Source organism: Rhodamnia argentea, chromosome 2, assembly GCF_020921035.1.
Source record: "Rhodamnia argentea isolate NSW1041297 chromosome 2, ASM2092103v1, whole genome shotgun sequence".
Taxonomy (NCBI): Eukaryota; Viridiplantae; Streptophyta; class Magnoliopsida; order Myrtales; family Myrtaceae; genus Rhodamnia; species Rhodamnia argentea.
Genome location: NC_063151.1, coordinates 24,650,736 through 24,674,477, shown reverse-complemented (window position 1 = coordinate 24,674,477; position 23,742 = coordinate 24,650,736). Strand labels below are relative to the sequence as shown.

Below are 23,742 nucleotides of genomic sequence, written 5' to 3'. Positions count from 1 at the left end.
TTGGGTTTTACGTGATATTAACCCTTTATAGAGCGTTGTACAAGGGATTTAATTTTCTTTTTTGCTGAGCTTCACTTCAATTGTAGAGGGGCTGGCTATTTATAGCTCTCTTTTGCCGCCATTACAAACAAAAGTCCAGAGCAACTTGCGTTGATATCTCTCTAGATTTTTCTGCAAATATGTTAGATATTCTCTAGAAACTCTTCTAAAAAAATATCTCAAATATTTCTCACAACTTTATAGATTGCTTAACCAAGTATCTAATATCTCGAGCATCCTAGAGACTTCTAGAATTGGATCAATATTTCAACGCTCCTTCTTGATCCAATTTCGTGATACTCCAAGCATATTCCGAGAGTAGTATTTGGATATAAATCGAAATTGAGAACAACCTTATAGTGAAATTAATCTCGATCGTTAATCTGATTGGTCATACTTTATACACGTAGGAGTTCCTAATTACTAATTAGTAACTCGTCTCGATCGTGACCAAAAAATAACAATTCGATCATCTCTAAAAACTAAGGTTGTGTTTGGTCGTACGTATAAAACTCGGGATATGATATATTTTATCCTATCCCGTGTTTGGTAAATGTCTTGGATAGTATAATGTCGGATATAGAGGGGATATAACCCGGATAAAAAAATCCGAGGGGAGGGGGTAGGATAAAGTCGGATAGGATTTCTCTTATCCGTCATCTAAAAGTTAACTTTTAGAATAATGACAACTTTCTTGTCTCATTTGTTTCTATTTTTATTTTTTTATTTTTTTGCAAAGAGGTTTGAAAATCTAATAAAATGTGTATATTTTCAAGTTTTTTTGTGTGTATGAGAAAGTTATTTTTATAGTAATAAGATCGGAATATTTCATGAGCATCACGTAGGGGCATATATGTCCTTTATATTGATATACGGTTTCTACCAAATGCAAGATAGGAAATGATATAAAAATATCCGATTTTAAATCTGCGGTTCACCAAACAGTGGATATGATATGGTCAAATCCTTAGATTTCTTATCCTATCCTATCCAATCCTATCCGATTAGAAATCCCGACGACCAAACGCAGCATAAGGGGATTAAAAAGTGTAATTTGTTCGGAAGCTTATATAGTATATACGAAAAGCCATGTGTGAACAGCCGGTAACTCGTCAATTTTCGGTATATTTTTAACTCGTCTAAGGCAAGTCAGCCGGAGGGGAAATACCCGGACTAGAATTGCGATAAAACGAAGTTAGGCGTCAAAAACGAGGTCTCCTCAAAATTGCAAGGGCCAAAAGCGTCATTTAACCCGAGGCACAATCTCCCGGGTCGGGTCGCCGCCTTCTCCAATCTCTGGAACCCTCCGGGCGATACCAGAAGCAACAGAACGCGTCCTCTTCCTTCTCCTTCATCGTCCCGCGCTCTTCAACCCCCGCCGCCCCCTCCCCCCTTCTCTAGCCTCTTCCAGTAACCTCTGGAACTTTCTCCCTCTTTCCCGCCATGGCCTTTATATACTCCTCCCTCCCTGTCCGAGTTCTCCAACTCAGACCACCATCAACAAGCCATCGCAAGCTGATCGCGCGCTCTGACTGCTTGTTCAGAAACCAATCACATTCTTCTTCGATTCTTTCCCCGAAGCACATTCCGATCAATCGCAATCCAAGGTCGAATCTCCATCAATGGCACCGAAACCCGAAGGCAAGGCCATAGGCATCGACCTCGGCACCACCTACAGCTGCGTCGGCGTCTGGCAGAACGACCGCGTAGAGATCATCGCCAACGACCAGGGCAACCGCACCACCCCGTCCTACGTCGCCTTTACTGATACTGAGCGCCTCATCGGAGATGCCGCCAAGAACCAGGTCGCCATGAACCCCCACAACACCGTCTTCGACGCGAAGCGCCTCATCGGCCGCCGCTTCTCCGACCCCACCGTCCAGTCCGACATGCAGCACTGGCCGTTCAAGGTCGTCGCTGGCCCCGGCGACAAACCGACGATCGTCGTCAACTACAAGGGCGAGGAGAAGCAGTTCGCCCCCGAGGAGATCTCGTCGATGGTGCTGACGAAGATGAAGGAGATTGCTGAGGCCTACTTAGGACAGACGGTGAAGAACGCGGTGATCACCGTCCCCGCGTACTTCAATGACTCGCAGCGGCAGGCGACGAAGGACGCCGGCGCGATTGCCGGGCTCCATGTGATGAGGATCATCAACGAACCGACCGCGGCGGCGATCGCGTACGGGCTCAACAAGAAGGCGTCGAAGGACCGCGAGAAGAACGTCCTCATATTCGACCTCGGCGGCGGGACTTTCGATGTCTCGCTGTTGACGATTGAGGAAGGCATCTTCGAAGTAAAGGCGACGGCCGGTGACACGCATTTAGGAGGGGAGGATTTCGACAACAGGTTCGTGAATCATTTCGTGCAGGAGTTCAAGAGGAAGCACAAGAAGGACATTAGCGGGAGTGCAAGGGCTCTGAGAAGGTTGAGGACCGCCTGTGAAAGGGCGAAGAGGACTCTGTCTTCGACGACCCAGACGACAATCGAGATCGACTCGCTCTATGAAGGTATTGATTTCTACGCTACCATCACTAGGGCGAGATTCGAAGAGTTGAACATGGATTTGTTTAGGAAGTGTATGGAACCCGTGGAGAAATGTTTGAGGGACTCGAAGATCGACAAGAGTCAGGTTCATGATGTTGTTCTTGTTGGCGGGTCGACGAGGATCCCGAAAGTTCAGCAACTCTTGCAGGACTTCTTCAATGGGAAGGAGTTGTGCAAGAGCATTAACCCTGATGAGGCTGTCGCATATGGGGCTGCAGTGCAAGCTGCAATCTTGAGTGGCGAAGGGAACGAGAAAGTGCAGGACGTGCTCTTGCTTGATGTCACGCCTCTGAGCCTCGGTATTGAGACCGCAGGAGGCGTGATGACCGTTCTTATCCCGAGGAACACAACGATCCCGACGAAGAAAGAGCAGGTGTTCTCGACATACTCTGACAATCAGCCTGGCGTGCTCATTCAGGTGTACGAAGGCGAGAGGGCGAGGACGAAGGACAACAATCTTCTGGGCAAATTCGAGCTCGCGGGCATTCCTCCAGCCCCGAGAGGTGTTCCGCAGATCAATGTTTGTTTCGACATAGATGCCAACGGAATTCTCAATGTGTCGGCAGAGGATAAGACTGCTGGTGTGAAGAACAAGATTACAATTACGAATGACAAGGGGAGACCGAGCAAGGATGAGATAGAGAGGATGGTGAAGGAAGCTGAGCAGTACAAGGCGGAGGACGAGGAGGTGAAGAAGAAGGTGGAAGCCAAGAACTCGCTCGAGAACTATGCTTACAACATGAGAAATACAGTGAGAGACGAGAAATTCGCCAGTAAACTGAATCCGGCTGATAAGCAGAAGATTGAGAAGTCTCTTGACGAGGCAATCGAGTGGCTCGACAGGAACCAATTGGCTGAAGTGGATGAATTCGAGGACAAATTAAAGGAACTGGAAGGCCTCTGCAACCCTGTTATCGCCAAGATGTACCAGGGTGCTGGCGGAGATGTGCCGATGGGTGGCGGTGCTGACATGCCCAACGGTTATGGTCCTTACGGCAATAAGGCTAGCTCCGGTGGTGCTGGTGCTGGGCCCAAGATTGAAGAGGTGGATTAAGGGTATTGAGGTGTTGCGCAGAAGCCTAGAGCTGTCCTGTTTTTAGCTTTTGGTCCGTGTGCTGTGATCGAGTTCCGTTTGAGAGTCGTAGGAATTTTTTTTTTCCGGTCTTAGAGTTATAGGAATTGAGAGACTGATGTGTAGTTATAGTTAAAGCTGAATGTAACAAAGCACAGAGTGCACATTTTCCATGATCATGTGAATCGATTAATACTTGTCTCAAAGTCCAGTGTTCATTCTTAAATCTCTGTCATCTGGAAATCTATCTTTTCCTCCGAGTAAAGTGGTCTGCTCAGGGTACACATTGATTGCTTAAACACGGGCCCGAGAGCTTTCTTGGTCCTGACTATGGGAACTTGAACTTGTTTTGCCAACGGCCTTTCAGATTGGAATTGGTGCACATCTGTTTCTACTATCGATCCGTAATTTCTATACATCCAACATCTGTTAGACTCTTATAGACATGAAAGGGAACTGTTTGCGTGCAAGCGTAGTGATTCGTAGAATATTAGGCAACTGAAAATCTAGAATATTAGGCAACTGAAAATCCAGAAAGTATGCTATGAACGCAGTACGCATACCAAATTACCAAGTATGAGTCTCAGAGCTGGCGTAATCTGTGTGTTCTTAATTAGGACATCTTTGGAGGATGCGAGCCAAACCAGTTGAAAGAGGTACGCATTTTTCCCTGTACTGCCTTATTTCTGTGTAGTGAGTGAAGTATGAGTATCGATTGGTTGAGATCTGGGAGTAGTTACGCATCAACTTAAGTAGTAAGGTAGTTGGCAGCAAAAAGCTCTCCATGCCATGACAAGGGGAGACTGAGCAAAGGATGAGATAGAGAGGATGGCGAAGGAAGCGGAGCTGTACAAGGCAGAAAACGAGGAGGTGAAGAAGAAGGTGGAAGCGAAGAACCTGGATAACTGCCGCTTCCAATATGAGAAAATACAGTGAGAGACGAGATATTCGCCAGTAAACTGAATCCGGCTGATAATCAGAAGATCAAGAAGGCAATTGATGAGGCAATCGACTGGTTCCACAGGAACCAACTGGATGAAGTGGATAAATTTGAGGACAAATTGAAGGAACTGGAAGGCCTATGCAACCCTGTTATTGCCAATAAGTACCAGGGTGCTGGCGGGGATGTGCCGATGGGAGGCGGAGCTGACATACCCAGCGGTTATGGACCTTACGGAGATAAGGTTAGCTCCGGTGGCGACGGCATTGGGCCCAAGATTGAAGAGGTGGAGGATTAAGGGAATCGAGGTGTTGTGCAGAAGCCTAGAGCTGTCCTATTTTGGGCTTCTTGGTCTATGTCACCGCGTGTCGCGATCGAGTTTTGTTTGAGAGTTATAGGGATCGAGAGAATGATGTATAGTTATGGTTGAACCTGAATGTAATAATCTCAGAGTGCACATTTTCGTTTTCAGATCATGTGAATCTGTTTAATACTTTCTTCAAAAATCCAGTGCTCATTCTTAAATATCTCTGCTATCTTGAAATATATCTTTTTTGGACGAGAAAGAGGTTTGCTTGAGTACACATGGATTGTTTAAACAAAATCCCGAAAGCTTTCGTAGTCCTAGCTATGAGATCTTGAACTTGGATCGGCATACTTTGTTTTGGGGACCTTGTTTTACCAATGACCTTTTGGATTCGAATCTGTGTACTTCTGTATCAACTACCAATCGGTTATTCCACTCCATCTGATATGAGCTATGGCTGTGTAGGGGAAAATGTCTTTGTGCAAGAGCAGTAATTCGTCCAGTGTTAGCCACCTGAAGATCCAGAGAAGGGTGTTATGAGTTCCTTATGAATACTAAGTTCCAAGTACAAGTCTCGGAGCTCACGAATTCGTAGACTCCTGACCAGGACATCTCTGGAGGATGCGAGCCAAATCAGTCGGGAAGGGTTGCGTACTTACACCTGTACCTCCTTTTTTCTTATTTAACTCGCGTGTAGTGCATCAGTGGTTGAGATCTACATCTGGTAGAAGTTACACATCCACTTGAGTAAGGTTGCTGGGACTAAAAGGTTTCTCCATGCCATGAGTTAGTGCATTAGCTGCTATGGATACTTCTCGACCAATCATTACCATAATAATATTCCCCCCGAGATTTCAGTTCGGGGATTGAGCTGTAGCTTGTGCTAGATTCTCTGCCAAATCTAGCATATTTCGCTTGCTGGAGCTTAGTTACTGTATTGTAGAATCCCATTTGGTTTCAAGCGGAAGCCCAACTTTGCTTGTTTCAGGAAATTGTGAAAAGTTCTGTGGCCGATTCGCTTTCTTCAGTTGGATGATGATGCTTGGAGTTGACTATCGATTGTTGAACAGAGGTTTTGGTTAACGAAGCATTACCCGCTGTCGAAATTTCCGACCCTTCTTGGAGGTCTAGCATCGTGTGCAATGATTGCAAGTTTCACTACATGTCACCGCACAACGAGAATCACATGTTGTGTGGAAACTGAAAACTGGATGGTGATCCATAAAGGAACAGACTCTAAAAATAAAAAAATCTAATTCAGCTTTACAGTCGGTGAAGGGCGGTCCTTGAGAACGCTCGAGTCGTCGAGCATTCGATGTAAAGAACACTCCTAACAATTGAAGATGAGGATTTAAATGTTGGGTCACAGACCATTACCTGGTCTGGAAAAGGAAGGAGCCACTTTTGAGAATAAACTTTTGGTTTCAGACCCGTCTTTATCTCTCTGCCTTCCTCTTGTCCAATAAACTAATCGCATCTCTTCACGCCTAATTGTTGCTGACGTGCTAACAATGCCATCATGGACCACATTAAGGATTTCATGATTCTGCTCGTGTCCGAGCGTGCTCCACCACTATCGTTCAAGCCATAGTGGACGGCGCTGTACAAGCACGTTCACGCTAGGCAGCGGAGACAGCACAACTTTTGGCAAGATAATGACCTTATTTGCTGCTGCTTGTTGCTGCCATGGACTCACTAGTCTCTTCCTCCCAGCAAACCAAATATCACGATGGCACGAGTTGATCGGAAGTCGCTTTAGTGGTTTCCTTTTGACATCTCATCAAGTAGATTCTCTACTCCGTTCGGATAAAAGTTCAATCTCTCTGAATTCACTCATTGGGTATCCTAATTAGCTTGAAAAGACTCTACTCTCTTATGCACGGGTAATGCCATCGACATCTTCAGTGAGAAATGTGACTATGTTTCTTTCGCATGGGATTGAAATTTGAAACTTGTCATCTTGTTTTTGCCCACAAAAAAAGGAAAAGAATTCACTGATTTAACCGTACAATGGATATGAGATTCAATCTTCGGTCCCGAAAGTGGATGAAGAGATTCCAAGAGAAGATGCGAAAGTTGCAGTAGTGTCTCCGCTAAGGTATCTCTTGAGCCGATCCAAGTCGTCGGCGGCGTCGAGCATTGTCGGCCTTGTGGAAGGCGACTCCTGCGTGCAAAGGATACCCAACTCTATGAGCTCCGCGATGGCGGCCTCCCACATCTTCTGCACTTCGGGAGATTGGTCTCTCGAAGCTCTTAACAATGAGGAGTCTATAATCATTTCAGCCCTCCCATGGTAATGGCTCTTGACCCATTTGTGCAAGTTCAGTCCCCCAACGAACATATCATCGGTCGGTCTCCTCCTAGTCACCATCTCGAGGACCAGGATGCCGAAGCTGTAAACATCTCCCTTTGTAGATGTGTTCGACCCAAATCCGTACTCTGCAATAAAAGTTTAGAAGATGTCCGGTAGTTTTGGACAGTTCGAAGCAATCTCATCAACAAATAAGTAACTTAAAAGACTTAACATTTGTTCCTGAAAAAGCAATCAACGGTACTGAATTTCTCTAGCATTGAACAGACCTCAAACGTGCAAATCCTTAGGAATGAGTTTTATACTGGAGATCTTTACCTGGGGCAATGTATCCGATAGATCCGCACAGCATATTTGCTGTGGAATTTCCCATGTTCTCGACAAGTGCTGCATTTCCACCTCCGGCCGACATAATCAGCCTCGCTATTCCAAAATCAGAAACCAATGCAGTCATGTCATCATTGAGAAGAACATTGCTTGGTTTCAGGTCACAATGTACGACTCGGGCCGGAGAATGGTGATGCAAATAAGCCATTCCTTCGGCTACGTCACTGCAGATATTCACCCTCTGGACGAGGGTCAAATCAGAAGATCTCGAGCTCAAGCCCGTTCCTGAATGAAGATAGAGATGGCTGTCGAGGTTCCCATTTGCCATGAAAGGGAGGACGATGGCCTTAAAATCCGGGAGGCTGCAAGCTGTTATTATCCTTATCAAGTTCCTGTGCCGGATCCTCTTTAGAACTTGGCATTCCCTGTTGAAACTCTTGGTGGAATCTCCCGATTGGACATGTAACACCTTCACTGCTATGGCTGTTCCATCAGGAAGAACTCCCTTGTATACACGTCCATAGCTACCTGATCCAACCAGACTCTGGTCATCAAATCCGCCAGTGGCATCCGCCAATTCTTTGTATGTGATTCTTGGAAAATTAGGCACCGGGTCTGGTGGCTTTGGCGCATTTATCGGTTCAGTCATCCCAGAAGAAGTAATCATCTTGAAGCGCCGATATCCAATCACGCAGCATATAGTCAACAGGAATGCTGATGCAGATATGAGCACGACGAAAATGATCAAGAAAGTTCGTGACCGGAACCAAGTTTTCTTTCGAGAGCAAACTGGTACGCCTGGAACCGTCCCGCACAGGCGCTTATTCCCCAAGAATGACAGAGAATTGATGGATTTGAAAATGCCTCCTGATGGGATCATGCCCTGGAAGTCGTTGTGCGAGAGATTTAGAAATCTCAGACTCTCGATCTTGCCCAGGCTTGCGGTGATGGGTCCGGAGAGCCGGTTCCAAGAAACATCCAAGGACTCTAGGTTCTTCAGATCGCCCAGGGAATCTGGAAGGCGTCCTTCGAGCAAGTTGTGCGAGAAATTTATGGCTTTCAGTTCAATGCAGCTCAATATCTGAAAGAAGATACTTCCGTTGAGGTTATTGGAGGAGAGGTCCATGACTTGTAACTTTTCGAGCTTGCTGAGCTCAAGTGGTAGAGGGCCTTCAAGATTGTTGTGAGACAGACCTAAATATAATCTGATCTCATTAATGCCCAGTAATAGCTCCGGCGGAATTCTTCCCGATAGCTGATTATGCGACAAATCTAGCTGGTTCACTTGGGACAATCTTCCCAGTGATGGCGGTATATTTCCTGAAAGGAGATTGTTGTTAAGAAAAAGTGAGCTCATTCGAACCATATTCCCGAGACTTGCCGGGATTTCCCCGGAGAATTTGTTATATGACAGATCAAGAAGACCCAAATGAGGAAGCTGGCTCAATATGGTCGGAATTTTGCCTCTGAACAAGTTGTGAGATAAGAAGAGCCGTTCTAGACTTGACAACCCCTTAATCTCTTCCGGGATCGGTCCATGAAGGAGATTCGATGATAGGTTCAACAAAGAAAGATTGGGAAATCTGCCCAGGGCTGGGGGAATCGATCCGAAAATCTGATTCTGTTCAAGTAACAAGGTTTTTAAGTGGACACTAAGTTGGCCAATGGAATTTGGCAAGCTCCCTCCTAGGTCCATGCCTTCCAGTTCCAGTTCAAGCAGTTCCGTGCAATTTGCTAAGGATGTGAAGAAAATGTCAAGATTGGTGTTGCCTTCGTGACTTTGCATTTTGTTGTATGAAAGATGAAGATCTTCCAGCAAAGGGAGCCTCTCCACAATATCTGAAGGGAGCGGGCCTTCGAGCTTGTTATATTCTACATCGATACTGATCATTTGTGAAGCATTTCCTAGAGAGACGGGTAAATGGCCGGTGAATTGATTGTTGTACAGAAAAAGTTGATAGAGATCACGGCAATTTCCGATCTCTGGTGGGATCTCTCCTTCAAGGGAGTTCATCGAGAGGTCTATGTTTTTCAATTTGGTGCAGTTTGCAAAGAGAGAGACTGGAAGTGTATCTGTCAACTTGTTATCCAGTAGAACAAGCGTAAGAAGATTGGTTAAAAGAGCAAATGAATGCGGTATAGGACCCTCTAGATTGTTTCCATACAACCAGAGACTGTGAAGGCGTCGAAGGGATGAAAGCTCAGGAGGAATCATCCCGAAAAAGTTATTGTTTGCAAGGCTCAAGTACCGAAGACCCGTAAGATTCGATAGAAAAGGCGAGAGCTGCCCCTCTAGGCCTTGGTCTTCTAAGGTGAGATTCACCACTCGGTGATGCTGTGCATTGCAGATGACTCCAGTGAAGCTGCAGACATCAACTGTTGCGTTCCAGTTACCAAGCGCGGAATTCGGGTCGGATCTGATCGACTTCTTGAATTCAAGAAGAGCAGCCCTGTCTCCAAGCAGCGAGTGGCGGGGGTGAGGATGAGGGTGATACGGAGGACTTAGAGCTGCTTGAGCTCGACTGGCAACGATAAGCCAGTGCTGCACTAGTGCAAGAAATATGCAGCTAATAAGTAACATTTTTTGGTTCCCTCGATTTGGAAAATCACATCTTGCTACGGCAAGAGTGATTCAGCAGAAGCACAATAAACCGGCAAAATGAGAAAATCTGTACCGGCACGTGGGGGCGGGGTTACAGTTGCATAGACAAGCAGAGAAGAATGAGTAAATAGGAAAGTGGATGCTAGGGAAAACATGATAAGGGATGGATGCAGGGGAGGTGGAAGTAGATCTTTCCGGGGAAGAAGTTTCAATAGCGAAATCGATGGCCCGGAAGGACTACAAAGGCAAACCTCTCCCTTCTCCTAGTGATGACTAGATTCTCAACTCAACTCCACAATTGGATTCACACTTTGCAAGGACAACATAGAAAATTGGCCGGTCTTTGGTGGGTGTTACTTTTCCGTCACAGAAGAAACCTCTATTCTGATATTGTGACGTTTTAGTCACTCACATCCGCCCAAACGGAGATATGTGGCTTTGACATTTTTGCTTGTTTGACATTTTCATCAATGTCAATGGCTGCTACTTGTCTCCGTATTCGCTGGATTGGGTTGATTGATCTGTTCGAGAAGTGTGGTCAGTCAAATATCAAGAAGACAAGCTCCACGAATCTCTTATGGGCGACACTCTTAATGCGCTTCCAATCATCTCTCATATCTAGATGGTGCTTTTAGTGGGATTACGGCCTACTGTCTCGGCATCTCACTGTTTCATACTCCTAGACGTGCTCAAAATATTAGCCTGAGACTTTAATCTGATGAAGAGTGCTCCAGAATTTTAGATTACATTACCGATCCAGGTATCTCAGTGTTAGTCTTAAAGAGGTCTGTGGATTTTTGAGGTTCCACACAAGCTATCAGTCTAGTTAAAGTAGCCTATGCAGACTTGGTTTGTCTATCCAATCACCTGGAGTTCCCTTACGATCATTTTTTGGGGCACAGGCGACGCTTGGTCGCGTGGAAACCACATGCCCAGGTAGCTAACAATCATTGAATTCAATAGGATTGCAAGTAAAGTCTGATATGGCAAATTGGCAATGTCCATGCTGTCATAATTCATATCTAAGTAGTCTCTGCCATTTCCCAAAGAGCTGCAAAGAGAGCGACGGATCATAGCCCATGAAATCCTCGCAACTTGTTCAGCTGCCCAGGGAGACAAGTATGGAATAGGCCTTTAGTCTCGACCTGTATCAACCATGTCGCCCATAAGTAGATGACGAAGAACCCTGTTCAGCTGCTATACTGATTATTGCTTGCAAACATCTAGAAGAGCCCTAGCGACATCAATAGTTTCGTCACAGACAGAGGAAATAGACCATTTCATGAGGGTATTCTTGAACAGCCTGGACAGTGATCGCCAGTTCAACACTAATCAAGAGACAAACTATCCTCCCGAGACAAAGAAACCAGGTCCGAACTATACCAGCATCGTTTCACAATATGTAAGGCTGCTTCTGTATGGGATCCTATGTAGATGATTCCAAATTGAAGCTTTTCCCTCAAATACACTAGGCACGACGGTACATCCAAATGCTCCTCAGTATAGTCGCCTCAGTGGCACTGCGCTGCACTAAATGGGGCCATCACCATCTAGAAGGATTCCCAAGCTCCACAGCACAAGTTTTCTTAATAATTCGGACTCTCTATTCACGCGGCTAGTCTCTCAGTGTGATCTTGATTGCTCGTTCGAGGACTACTATCTTTGGCCCTGGAACTGAATCGTTTCCTCGTATCAGAACTAGTCAATTGTTGATTAGGCGCTATTCAAGATACAGCGGCAGCGAGTACTTGCAGAACAACATATGATCCAGTGCAGACCAGATTCTTTGATCTTCCATTGCCAGAGCTTAGCCATGCTGTTCCTGGATCTACCTGACTTGGCTCGTCATCCATGCCCATTCTCGTTTCACTACGTTCCTCTGTTTGAGGATACAGCAGAGCACCATACAGTCCTATGCCAACACTTAACATGGCGGCTCTGGGAGCAGCAAAAATTGCAGATTCTGTGTGTGCTCATGCTCAACAAGCAAGTGAAATTATTGGCCTTGTGGGATCCTCCACTCAAGTCACATCCACTAGGGGAAACATCACCTTGCAGTCCTCTCGTTCATGCCCTAGGAAGAGCATGCAAGTGAAAAGCAAGAAGAAAATAGAAATTGTGATCATGCTGAGCTCAGCGGAGTCGAGGGAACAGCTCCTCGTTGCAAATGCTAGGAAGTGAGCGGGCAATGACAAAATGATATCGAGGTCCCTAGAAAATACTAATAAGGGCGCCCATGACGGTACTTCTACTTCAGAAATTAATTTCTAACCATAAGTTGATTTTTCTACTTCTTCTCAAAAGCAAAAGTTGATTTACGATCGGGGATTTTCGTTTGATAACGATTGAAAATTTCTACTTCTGAAACATTATAAACATTATTAATGCAAAATCTTCTATGAAAAATTATTGTCGAGGGTCGAAAAATTTCTTCTTCATTTTTAATATTTACTCCGCACGGAGGTCGACGGTAGACTATGGCGGTGGGCGACACGGCGGTCTACGGTTGGTCGTGGGAGACGACGGTGGTTGGCAACCAACTATGGGCAATAGCCAGCAGCGATTGGCGGCTAATAGAGATGGTTGCGGGCGGCGATGGGTAGTGGTTGGCCACGAGAGGCGTTTGGCGAGTGGTGATGGTGGGCGGCGGTCGGCGGAGGTCTGCGGTGGGCGGCGTTGGGCGATGGTCGACGGTTGGCGGTGGTCACATGCGGCGATGGGCGTCGGCCGATGGAGGTCCGTGGTGGCCGGCGATGGTGGTGGTCGGCAATTAGGGCCGGGGACCGTGGGTGGAGGTAGGCGGTGATTAGCAGTGGGCGGCGGCAAAGGTTGGTGGAAGCAGGCATGACCGAAAAGAGGGTGAGATGAGAATTACTTTTTGAGTTTTTTTTCTTCCGTTCAAGAAGTATTTCTTCGATTGAGAAGTAATTTTTTTTTTTTTGTAACTTCTCAAATTGAGAAAAAAACAACTTCAGAAATAGAAATTTCTTTATCAAACAGATTTATGCTTTGGAAGTTACATCACCAAACGGATTTCTATTCTAGAAGCACTTCCGGTATAGAAATCCACCTTCAGAAGTGTTACCATGCATATCCTACCCTGAGTCAGGAGCCTGAGGCAGTATTTTAGATACTTCACCAAGAAATCGAGCTGGAATGACGCGCCCGCATGGTTGAAGTGGATAATATGTGTATTCTAAGTGTGCAGATGTGGTGAACGAGCGAGGGATGCGGAATCACCGAGATGCTCGAATGGACCAAATAGAAGGAGAACGACCCGGATAAAATTGAGCACATCGATATGCTTGGAACAATCCACGTGGAAGGAGTTCAATCTATAAGGACGGAGTTAGCAATACCGCCCGTACTCGGAAACAAAAGACTCAGCTCTAAATCGAATTGATTTGAGTCCAAATTGGTACTTTGGAGTTAAAATTGTTATCTCATTATCGTTTTGAAATCGTAATTTTGTAAATAACATGACAGGCCAAAATGAAAAATCAAATGAAGTTTGCAAATAATTATCTCGTTTATCAATCCCATTGGAAAAAGAAAAAAGACAAAAAAAAAAAAAGACAAAACTTGCACATCAGTCGACCCGACCCGACCCAAACCGAGGCCAATATTCGACCCGGCTACTCTGTTTCGGACCGTCTCTTCTTTTCAAACGACGACTCCCACCGGTTGGAATCAGGCCGATTCGGCGACCATGGAGGGGACGAAGAAGAAGAGGAAGCCGAAGACCTCCGACGAAGCTTCCACGACCGGAGAACTCGCCTCGCTTTACGCTTTCTCGCTCCACTTGGCATGCGGGCTGATCTTGGCGGCGGCATTGTGGATCGCTCGCGCCGTCGAATCCGTCGATCTCGTCTCCGATCCTTCTCGAACTCTCCGCCTCGTTTGGGTACTTAATTTCATCGCCTCTCTCTCGCTGTCGTCTAGCTTACGCGCCACCGTCTTCGGGGCTTTCTCAGTTGATTTTGTGAGGTTTTTGTGGTTTAAGGTCATGGAGTGTCCGGTCGTGATCCTTCTCTACAGTCTTGTCCGAGAGAGGCCTGCACAAACCTCGGTAGCTTTTGTTTCTTCCATCTTTCATCGATAACTTGGAATTTAGTTCACTGGAGTTCGTATCTCAGCATTTTTTTGCAAATCTCCGCAGTATATCAGAGCTCTCATTCGTGGTGCGCTTGCATTGCCGGCCGGTCTGTTTTCTTCTTTTAGAAGATTTTTTGTCCTGTATTGAATTTCTAACTTACGCGGCATTTCAAGTTCCCTTGTCGATAGTTTGCATGTATAAAAATTTGCAGGGGCTCTTGTTAATGCTTTGGGAGCTATTGCGTTGGGTGCGCCTGTTGGGACACAGTGAGTAGTTTTTGGATGTTAGGTTTTTGCTCATTCGTTCTTACAAGGATCTATACGAGTTTGTTTAGTGGGGTGGAGATTAGAACAATGAGATGAGCTTACCAACTCATCTGGAATGTAACTGGGAGTTCACTTGAACTGTCGGTTTCCTGCTGAATGTTTTGATGTCAGTTGTTGTTCTACTCTTCCACAGGTACTTAGTGAATACCATTAATTGGTCCCTCATGATGTCGACCTTGACTGTAAGTTTTTGTTCTCACTTTTGATTCCTTTGGAAATATGGCTATATGTTTCTTCTTGCAGGCTTACCTTAGTGCTGCGTTTTTGGCATGTTATCTGTTAAATCTGCTCATTAGTGGGCCTCCAATGTTATTTTCTGTTCTATTTGGCCATTAATAGCTAACCTGAGCATAGAGAAAAGTATTATTGGCTATTGAGAAAAGTATCAGTCATCTTCTAGTCTGGAAAACTCGTAATTGGAGTCTTGCTGTCTGTACATGTTGCATCAGTTTGTTTAGTGGCTACTGGCTAGTGTAGTCTTTCTAAAACTAATTCTTCATCCTTTGGCAGGTTGTGCCGGCCGCTTGTGTTTTCGGTGCCTCATGGAACAGTTGGCAACGTATCTTTGCATGTACAAAGTAATTTACTCTCTAGTATTTTGTTTTCTAAAATCATGTCACATCCATGGCGCGGTACTTTTTCATGTTTTCACTGTTAAAGGATCTTTCACGAGAGCCTTTACTCTTCAACATTGGGCCTAACTTTTATCTGAATGTACAGGCCAGTCAGTTCTATGGATTTCATGATTTGCCTGCCTGCTCATGGTGCAATTATTGGAGCTTGGTTTGGTGCATGGCCTATGCCACTTGATTGGGAAAGGCCATGGCAGGTACTTTCTCCTTACTACAAGCTCGTCAGTGTTTGATGTGGATTCTGTGTAGGTAAATCTGGAAAACTTTTCTGTTACTCCAGTTGTTTCTGTTTATGACACTTCTCTACCCAGATAGTGCTCTCTTGGGTCATTGCAACTACCTTCATTTGAGGGTTTTTCTTAGTCGGAAATGGATTCGTCCTTGGAGGGGATACGACTTACGTGACTCTGTATTGCACTCTTACCTGAAGGAATTGATGCAAAGCTACTGATGGTTTGTTTGGAATTTTCATTATTGTATGTAGGACCACTGATTTCTGATTACTTTAGCTATGTCACATTTCCAACACTGTGTGTGACTTTTCCTTTTTGAGCTGAGGAAATGAGTTAATGATTTAAGTTTGTTACTTGTTGTCTAGTTTTATGCCAAGCTGAAAGGTTGTCTGCTAATTTGTAGATCTTGGATGTCTGGCTCTGCAGACCTATCAGCAAGATGATTAAAATAAGTGAAAGAAGAAAAGAAAGAAGTATAGTAGTCATGACTCTTTTCTTTTGAAGTGAACTAGTTTTTGACTTCTTATAAGGAGGAAGGTTTCTAAGTTCATTTGATCTAGCTTCTATTTATTCATACCACGAATTGCATCTTCTGAAAGTCGGATGGAAATTCACCCTGTTGTGTTTATGTAAAAGTTGCTTTTTAAATATCTGTTTCTCTGTTTAGTTTCTTCAGTGGAGCATATTGCATCTCTTTATATTATAAGGCGCTGTTCATGTCCTTCTCTTTAACAGGAGTGGCCTATCTGTGTGAGTTACGGAGCCATAATAGGGTATCTTGTTGGAATGGTGGCATCTCTGGGCTTTATTCTCCTTCGACATGGACATCATCATGTGAAAGTAGACTAGTGGACTGACTCGGGGCATATCATTGGCAATTGTGCTGCAGGAGCTGCTTTAGAGATGACTACAATACCCTTACCCTTCACAAATCAAACAAATCCTGTTAACAGCAGATATGATTATCCCTCCTAGTTTCATATGCTTCCTCGAGGAATCTACCTTAACATTTTTCATCCACTTATGATATGCTTCACGGGTGTGGGTTTTCAGGGTGCACACCTGAACCGCTAACTGATGTTAATGCCAATAGATCCTTTATTTTTCAGCAGTGAAAGCAAAAGAAACTTGAGACACCAGAGGTCTGCTTTATTCAATGACGACAGCAGTCCCATTGACACCCTGGTATGTAATTATTTAGCTTCTCAAAACGCGTCAACTTAAAGGCAGTGAAAAAGCTTTCAGTGAAGACGCAAACTTTTGATAGGAAAAGTTTTGTCCATTAATGTTGTACATACTTATGTAGGAGTGCAGTCAGGAGACTCAGAACAGCTTGTGCTAACCTAGTTTCGTAATTGTATGATTGCTGTCAAATTTTTGTTGTTGTTGTTGTCATTGTCGTCGTCGTCGTTGTTGTAGTTAAAGTATTTTCCTGTGCGTTGGTGTTTCTTCCATTTGGTTCTCGGCTTATAGCTGAGAGCAGTGTCGAAAACCAAACGGAGTGCCTGGCATGAGGGACGGGAACTTTTGTTTCTTGATTCCACAGTTGGAGGAAGAATGAGAGTAACTTTCATTGGAGATTGCAGCCGAGGCGGTGCCTCTGCTGCAACACGCCCTGATTTATGTTCCGTGATTGCTGATTTAGTAGTGCATCTCAGACTTGAGAGACTCAGAGTGGGGCGTGTGCTTTCTCTTGCCAGCTTATGACCATTTCTAGATTAATGAGGGCGGCTTGGCGAGTGATTCCGATAAGAAATTACGACAGACAGAATCAATTGAACCCTACTTGTAAAGCACTTTATTCTTGTAAACCATTCGTGCCTCTCTCCATTGGCGGGCTGTTCCTGTTCTTTAACTGGCACAGGCCGTTTCAGAGATTAAGCGGCATCATCTATTCGTCTTTATCCGTGATTCACGCATTCTCTCATCTCGGTCATCGCGGAAGTACTTCCTTAAATTTTCACTAAAAGTGTTGCCCCAGTTATTCGATAGATTGCTTTTGATTACAAGCTCTGGGTGCAGCTTAGGGGTGCAGTTGGTCGTTCCTTAGAGATCCGACAGAGAGCATCCACCAAAAAACCTACGTCCCTGGATCGGATGGCCGGTAATCTTGCCGGTGTTTTTTGTGTTTACATTTTTGCATAGTTGTGTAGTTGACTCATGACCATTTCATGTTGGTGTCTGAAGCGAAAATTGGAAGGAGGGAAAAAAAGAAAGAAGAAAAATTTAGTACTTGTAAGAGGCCAACAAAAACGAATGTCTATAGAAGTACGTCGAATCGAATTGGGTTATCGTGAAGAATTTGATTATCGAGAATCAACAGCCGCATTGGAGAAAAAAGGTTCCCTACTCCTTTAGGTCTCCTCTCGAGAATGATCCATGGCTACTTTACCGATCGTCTAGATTCATCCCCTCCTTGTTAGATTGTATATAAGTTAATTTGATTATAATTTTGAAATAAATCGACGCACGGCACAGATGATTAATGTTTTCCATCGAATAATCGTTTGGGTGATGCGACGCTTTATACTAGATATGACGATGAAATAGATGGGGGAACTGACACATCGGTTTTTCTCTTCGAGCTCAAGAGATTCTCGAGCTTTAAAACCCTTTTGATCCACGCAAATTTTTCCGAGCAATATACAGAGCCAAAAGCTCGAATGGCTTGAACTTCTTACTTCGAAGGAAAATGAGTATAAAGCTCGAAATTCTTCAGCTAACTAGCCAGGCCCAAAATGAAATCAGCGGACTGATATTAGAAACTTTTCACGAGAGAGAGAGAGAGAGAGAGAGAGAGAGAGAGAGAGAGAGAGAGAGAGAGAGAAAATTGCGAGGCGAGAGAGTGACACGTGGAGCGAAAGCGAAATGGGCCCCGCACCGAACCCTTTAAAACTCCCCCTGGAGATCTCCCATAAGCGCCAAACACAGCGCCACTTGCTCTCTCTCTCTCTCTCTCTCTTCACTAGTAAGTAAAAAACGTCGTCCTTCGAGTTTCGTTTGCCTGCGTTTCTGCGTTCTTCTCCTCCTCCTCCTCCTCCTCTTCACTTGAAGATTCTCGTTTTCGTCCCCCCGTTAATTCCTCTTCGGTTTCGTGTAGAGTCGCTTGGCCGTCCTCGTTTCGCTTTTGGTGACGCTTAGGGACGAAGCGGTTATTGGAGAGCTGCTTCTCGACGCGAACTCGGTGGGCTACTTTTGACGGGCCTTCCGCTGTTCTCATGATCAAACCTCAAGTACGATTTTTTTTTTTTGCTTTGCGCTCGATCTTTCCTACTTGTCACGCGCATTTTGCTTCGTCTTGTGTCTGTTCGAGTGGTCCGATCATTTTTTTTGTTGGGAGCGAAGTTTCGTGCTCGGTCCTTCTGTTTCGTAGGGGTTTGATTGATCATATCCGGTTCTCTGTTCTCGCGAGCGATTTTAAAAGGGGGAAAAAAACCTTCTTTGGGCGTAGTACGTTTTTCGATTGTGAGCTAGGTCCTTTGGTGGTATCTGGATTGTTTGTAGTGAGTGGGGTTTTGCGATTTTTGCCTGTTCTTTGTCTAAAGTTAGTTTTGCTTTTTCTTCTTATGTAGTGATGGGTCTCCGTGTGATAAGGCTCGTACATTGTGGAGTTATTGGGTGATTTGTTCAGAGTGGCATTGTGTCAATAGTGAGAAATTTGTTACAAATGGATTTATTCATCATCCTGCTTGTTTAATTTGATTGTTGTTTGATGCGCGAGATTTCGGAAGAATAATGTTTGGCAAACAGATTGGTTTTGCGAAATTCGTGTAATGAGTAACGTGGGCGAAGCTCATTGTGGAATCCTAAGAATGAGAAGATAATGGTGATATTGGTCCCCATTTGGTGAAAATTTGATCTTCTTGACCACTTAAAACAGTAAGATTTTGTCTTGATGCGCACTCATTTGGCTTGATTCTTCAGTATAGGAGCTTTCGCGTGTCATCGATCCCTTCACTTCAGTTTACTCAGACCATGCGACACGAGTACGTCAACTTAAGTTAATTTTCCTGCGACTGCCACTTTCCTTCTGTAGGATGGTTTCTTGAAGTGAAATTTCCAGATATCCGGATATATGATGGTTCAGAGTGACAGGTAGAGGCAACATGGGAAGCGGATTCAAGCCGTCAACCCCCACTTCCCGTCCACAAGTGAATGAAGATCTTACTTCCCATATGCTAAACAATGAATGTGATGGCTTTATTGCGATGGTTGGTCAATTGAGTAATGATGAAAGTAGCAATCTTCCCACTCCTTGTACATCGTCAACAACTCCTGTTCCAAATGGGAACCTGCAAGGAGCAGCTTATTCAGGCAACAGGGACTCCCCATCAGGTAGTGCTACCCTTACAGTTGGTGACTTCCCGTTCGGTAATATGACAAGTTCAGTAATCAGGTCCAGTCATACTAGCAGAAATAGCAACTCCCCCATCCTGCGAGGACAAGGTCTGCATACTCCTGGCGTAAGTTGGAACTACTTTGGGGTGCCTGAGAGTAGCTCCTATGGTAACTCAGTCACATTGGACAATTTGATGAATAGTAGACCCTGTGTCCGGGGTCCATTGATTTCAAGAGATTATACTGATTTCAGAGGCAATGCAAGTGCAGGACTGAGGACAATTGGACCGACATGGGCAACAAATGTACAGATAGATCATGATTCTGTGGTTGTTAGTAGTGTAGCCAACGGTGCCACCAATCTTCAGAATTCTCCCGCAAACTTGAAAATCATGCAGGCGAATTCAAGCAGAGGCTCACAATACTTGTTGCAAGGACAATCAAGCAATAAGAATACTCCTAGTCATCAGTTAATGGGGAATCTCAAGGACCAAATGCTACTTGCACCTTTGCTAAATCAAAGATCAGATAGTGTTCAAGTAGGAGAGGACAGCGGTGACATGTCCAACATGCTGCAGTTCAGACCTCCTGAAATACTTGATGGAAGACTTTTGACCCTTTCAACAGGACCTCACACAGAGATGAGCTCAAAACCTATTGTCTCAAGCAGCTGTAGTACTCAAGAAACTGGTGGGGGCAATAATGGTCAAAAAGGTAGTCTGTTGCATCCTGAAAACAGCACATCCGTAGGTTCTGCTCTACTGCAGAATGTGGATGGTAACACTGTAAGGTACCAAAATGCCACTTTCTGCAGTAGACACCAAGAAATCAGGTCAAGCCAGTGCGGCAATTTACACTTGCAGCATTGCAATGGTAGATGCATCTATCCTGGATCAGGCAATGGAAACCTAAGTCTTCAAGGAAGCTTGGATATGAGATCTGCAAATATAGGTCAAAGTCATCTAGTGTCATCTTCAAAATCACCTGTCAGTGACCACTCTGTACTGCGCGGTTTGGCACAGCATGGGTCGACCAGGTTTCCATCTTTGTCTTCTCCGTTTTGTCAGAATAATGCTCAAGCAGGTTCTCATGCACTGGGTAATTCTCGTACACAAGTTGACAGGAATGTTTCGGGAGTACCCTCTAAATCAATTTCTCCGAGTAACAGCATCTTCTCTCCTCGGCATGGTCAATCCGGTAATTTATGCATAGGTCTTCAGTCAACCACTACGATCTTTTGCATGTGTCCCTGACTACTAGCTCACGTGGACATGCATGCTTAAATGGATTTTGATTGGCATTTTTATTATGCGCTTTTTGGTCACATATGCTTTTGTCTCCATTAGGGTTTCACATCTTATGCTGCTCTTATTATGAGCTGTTAGTATAACCTTGTACAATAAGATGCTACTCTACATCTGGAAACCAGCCACGTCAGCAATACGAGGTCGATGGGGTGATATGTCAGACAAACAGAGTCAACGTCCTTCTCCTCCTATTTATGCATTTTAGACACAAACCCTTTGAATAAGTCATGTAGAGTAATTAGGATGAAGAGAGTGCCGGACTGGATGTAAGCAGTCAAACTGAATTGAATATACAGGTTTTCGCTGGACCAGGCATCAACCATCAAGTTCTCAACATGCATATATTTCAATAGTTGTTGTCTGACAGAAGAGCTAGAAGAAAGAATGGACTAGAAATGTGACCGTGTCTCATTATAATGAGATTCTTGAACATCGTATATTTTAGTAATTCCTAGCAGTGAAATGCCATCCCATGCATATGCCTTGTTTAGCAGGCTGCAACAAGTATTCATCAGGGTTCAGAAAAATATTTTGCTACTCGATTGCAGGTAATCTAGGGCAAAGTTGGACAAATCATGTGGTTAAGCCAGTTCCAAATCTTCTTAGCTGCAGTTCCAAATCTTCTTGCACATAAGTAGAGTTTTGCATTTTAGGTCTCATTGGTAATTAATTACTTTTAGTAAAATGCAGGTGCGTTACCCAGCGCTGTTAAGCAACCTGAGCTTCAACAAATCTCTAATATGCCTGTTGGACCATCTCGTAAGAGGGAGGCACCGCAACTTCCAGCGGCTACTTATAACGTGGTTCGCAGGAAGACCCAGCCCATCACTTCATCATCAGTTTCTTCTTCAACTCAAACAGCAATACCTTCACAACCTATCACTCATTCATCAGTTCCTACTTCAAGACAAACTGCAAAAACTTTACAACTGACCACTAGTCCATGCATCCCATCTTCAAGGCCAACTTTGACGTCTTTACAACCTGTTACATCTTCACATATACCTTCTTCAAGACAAAATGCTACTCCTTCGCAACCCATACGCCAGGTTGCTTTGCCTCTGCCCCTTTTGGCCGAGCAGCATCGATCCATTGCAGGTTTTGTCCCAACACCACAATTTGTGCCAGCATTTCCTTACCCTGCCCAGCCAATGCAGTATTTCCCCGTCCAACATCAGGGTGCTTTAGTTCAGCCACATATTCAAGGACCAAACCAGGTTGCTCCATTTCTCCCTCACCAAGCTCAATCTGTAAGATGTCTTTCAAATCTACGTCAAAATTCTCTACCTCTAGCTTCACCTCATAGGGTCCCTGTGCATCCATATTATCCACCTCTACCTCAGCATTCTCCGGCAGCTCGTGCAGGGCAGACTACAAGGCAAATTGCTCAACCTTCGGCACCGGCTTTACCCCCAAGAATTGTACCATGGGCTGCTCGTCCACTGCCGGGAAAAGATAATTCTTCTGCACTTTCTGCACATATCAGATTGCAAGGTATCTCTTCAGACCCCGCATTTTCTTTTCTATGTTGGTACTTGCCTTGGGAAAAGCATCGTATGCCTTTGCAATTGGGTCAACGGATGATCTCAGGCCACAGTGGTATCTTACGTTATGACTAGAACTTCATCATGCAGTGATTACTAATGGCCCTTGTCATTGTTGCAGCAGTAGCATCATTAATTGTGACTGGATGCTGTGACATTGTTGACATCTACATTCCGTAATTCTTTTTACCTTGAAAGAACTGAAGTAGTAGTTATGGTATTGCAGTTGAAGATGAAGCTTCCCAGCTCATTGGACACAAATGTTTCCTGTGCAAGAGGGATCTTCGATATGTACCAGGATCAGGTCCTATCTCAATACCATCCCGTCCACCCACCATTTCTGTTCTTCCCTGTGGTCACACATTCCATGAATCTTGTTTGGACTGGATCACTCCCGAAGACCAGGCTAAAGATCCTCCATGTATCACCTGTATTTTTGGGGAGGACTGAGTCCCGTGCTGCTCAATGGACACATCAAATTTTTGCTGATTATGGACTTCTAAACTCTGCATTTTGGAGGCAATGACCGAAAGAAAGTTCTCTAAGAAGAGTTTAATACGGTCTCGTAATTGTTCATATACAATGATAACTGACGTATAGATTCTTCTTCTTTTTTCGCTGAACATATGGGCTGTCTTTAGAAGCAAAGCGTGTGCTAATATGTGGCATACGCGAGATATTGAGCAAGGTATGCTCTGCCATTGTAAAAATGTTCGGACGAATTTTGCACCTCTTTTGTGGAGAAGAGGACCCGTAACTCTTGGGGAGAGTTACCGGCGTTTCCAGTGGTTCAAATCATTGAAGTGTTTCATCATCTTGCTGTAGTTATCTGAGTTTCTGCACTCTGCCTCGGTCTCATTATCTGAGTCTTACACTTACTTTCACACGGATAGGAAGTAGAAGCTGCTCCACCCCAATTCATCCGAATTTGTACAAGTGCCCAGTGGAGGAGCATCTGAGACATGTTTCAGTTTTGCTGGGGGCACAAAGATTGGGAATTCATTGCAGTAGGTTCTAGTTTCATGGTAGGACAACGTTATCACATGCTAGTTTTGCCATGTGCAAAACGAAGGATTAGTCTAAACAAGTGGCCACTTTGGACCTTCTTCCACACAAAAATGAA

General features: G+C 44.6%; 4 protein-coding genes and 1 pseudogene across 8 annotated transcripts; 4 read left to right on the top strand and 1 right to left on the bottom strand.

The window, feature by feature from the left end:
* Positions 1–1,429: 1,429 nt before the first annotated feature.
* LOC115752764 (heat shock 70 kDa protein) lies at positions 1,430–3,862 on the top strand. Its single transcript, XM_030691112.2, has one exon. The coding sequence runs from the start codon at positions 1,662–1,664 to the stop codon at positions 3,636–3,638; it is 1,977 nt and encodes a 658-aa protein (XP_030546972.2). The 5' UTR covers positions 1,430–1,661; the 3' UTR covers positions 3,639–3,862.
* A 239-nt stretch (positions 3,863–4,101) lies between these two features.
* Positions 4,102–5,016, top strand: LOC125313679 (annotated as a pseudogene).
* A 1,875-nt stretch (positions 5,017–6,891) lies between these two features.
* LOC115752763 (putative leucine-rich repeat receptor-like serine/threonine-protein kinase At2g24130) lies at positions 6,892–11,288 on the bottom strand. The gene is made up of 2 exons (XM_030691111.2): positions 7,533–11,288; positions 6,892–7,342 (listed from the first exon to the last, which is right to left on the bottom strand). The coding sequence occupies exons 1-2, from the start codon at positions 10,120–10,122 to the stop codon at positions 6,927–6,929; spliced, it is 3,006 nt and encodes a 1,001-aa protein (XP_030546971.1). The 5' UTR covers positions 10,123–11,288; the 3' UTR covers positions 6,892–6,926.
* Positions 11,289–13,834: 2,546 nt separating this feature from the next.
* On the top strand, positions 13,835–16,884 carry LOC115752723 (uncharacterized protein C1450.15). Of its 2 annotated transcripts, XR_004016782.2 has the most exons (9): positions 13,835–14,047; positions 14,147–14,212; positions 14,303–14,345; positions 14,451–14,505; positions 14,699–14,747; positions 15,076–15,143; positions 15,286–15,394; positions 16,166–16,342; positions 16,484–16,884. XR_004016782.2 is itself a non-coding variant. In XM_030691043.2 (8 exons), the coding sequence occupies exons 1-8, from the start codon at positions 13,853–13,855 to the stop codon at positions 16,277–16,279; spliced, it is 699 nt and encodes a 232-aa protein (XP_030546903.1). In that variant the 5' UTR covers positions 13,835–13,852; the 3' UTR covers positions 16,280–16,884. The 2 variants fall into 2 exon arrangements, 1 of the variants encoding a protein (XP_030546903.1); XM_030691043.2 differs by having other exon boundaries at positions 16,166–16,884.
* A 1,523-nt stretch (positions 16,885–18,407) lies between these two features.
* Positions 18,408–23,414, top strand: LOC115752712. Of its 4 annotated transcripts, none has more exons than XM_030691017.2 (5): positions 18,408–18,663; positions 19,526–20,965; positions 21,624–21,701; positions 21,766–22,569; positions 22,846–23,414. In XM_030691017.2, the coding sequence occupies exons 2-5, from the start codon at positions 19,537–19,539 to the stop codon at positions 23,067–23,069; spliced, it is 2,535 nt and encodes an 844-aa protein (XP_030546877.1). In that variant the 5' UTR covers positions 18,408–18,663; positions 19,526–19,536; the 3' UTR covers positions 23,070–23,414. The 4 variants fall into 4 exon arrangements, with proteins under 4 accessions (XP_030546877.1, XP_048131338.1, XP_030546873.1 ...); XM_048275381.1 differs by having other exon boundaries at positions 19,520–20,965; positions 21,624–21,690; positions 21,761–22,569; XM_030691013.2 differs by having other exon boundaries at positions 19,520–20,965.
* The last annotated feature ends 328 nt before the right edge of the window (positions 23,415–23,742 follow it).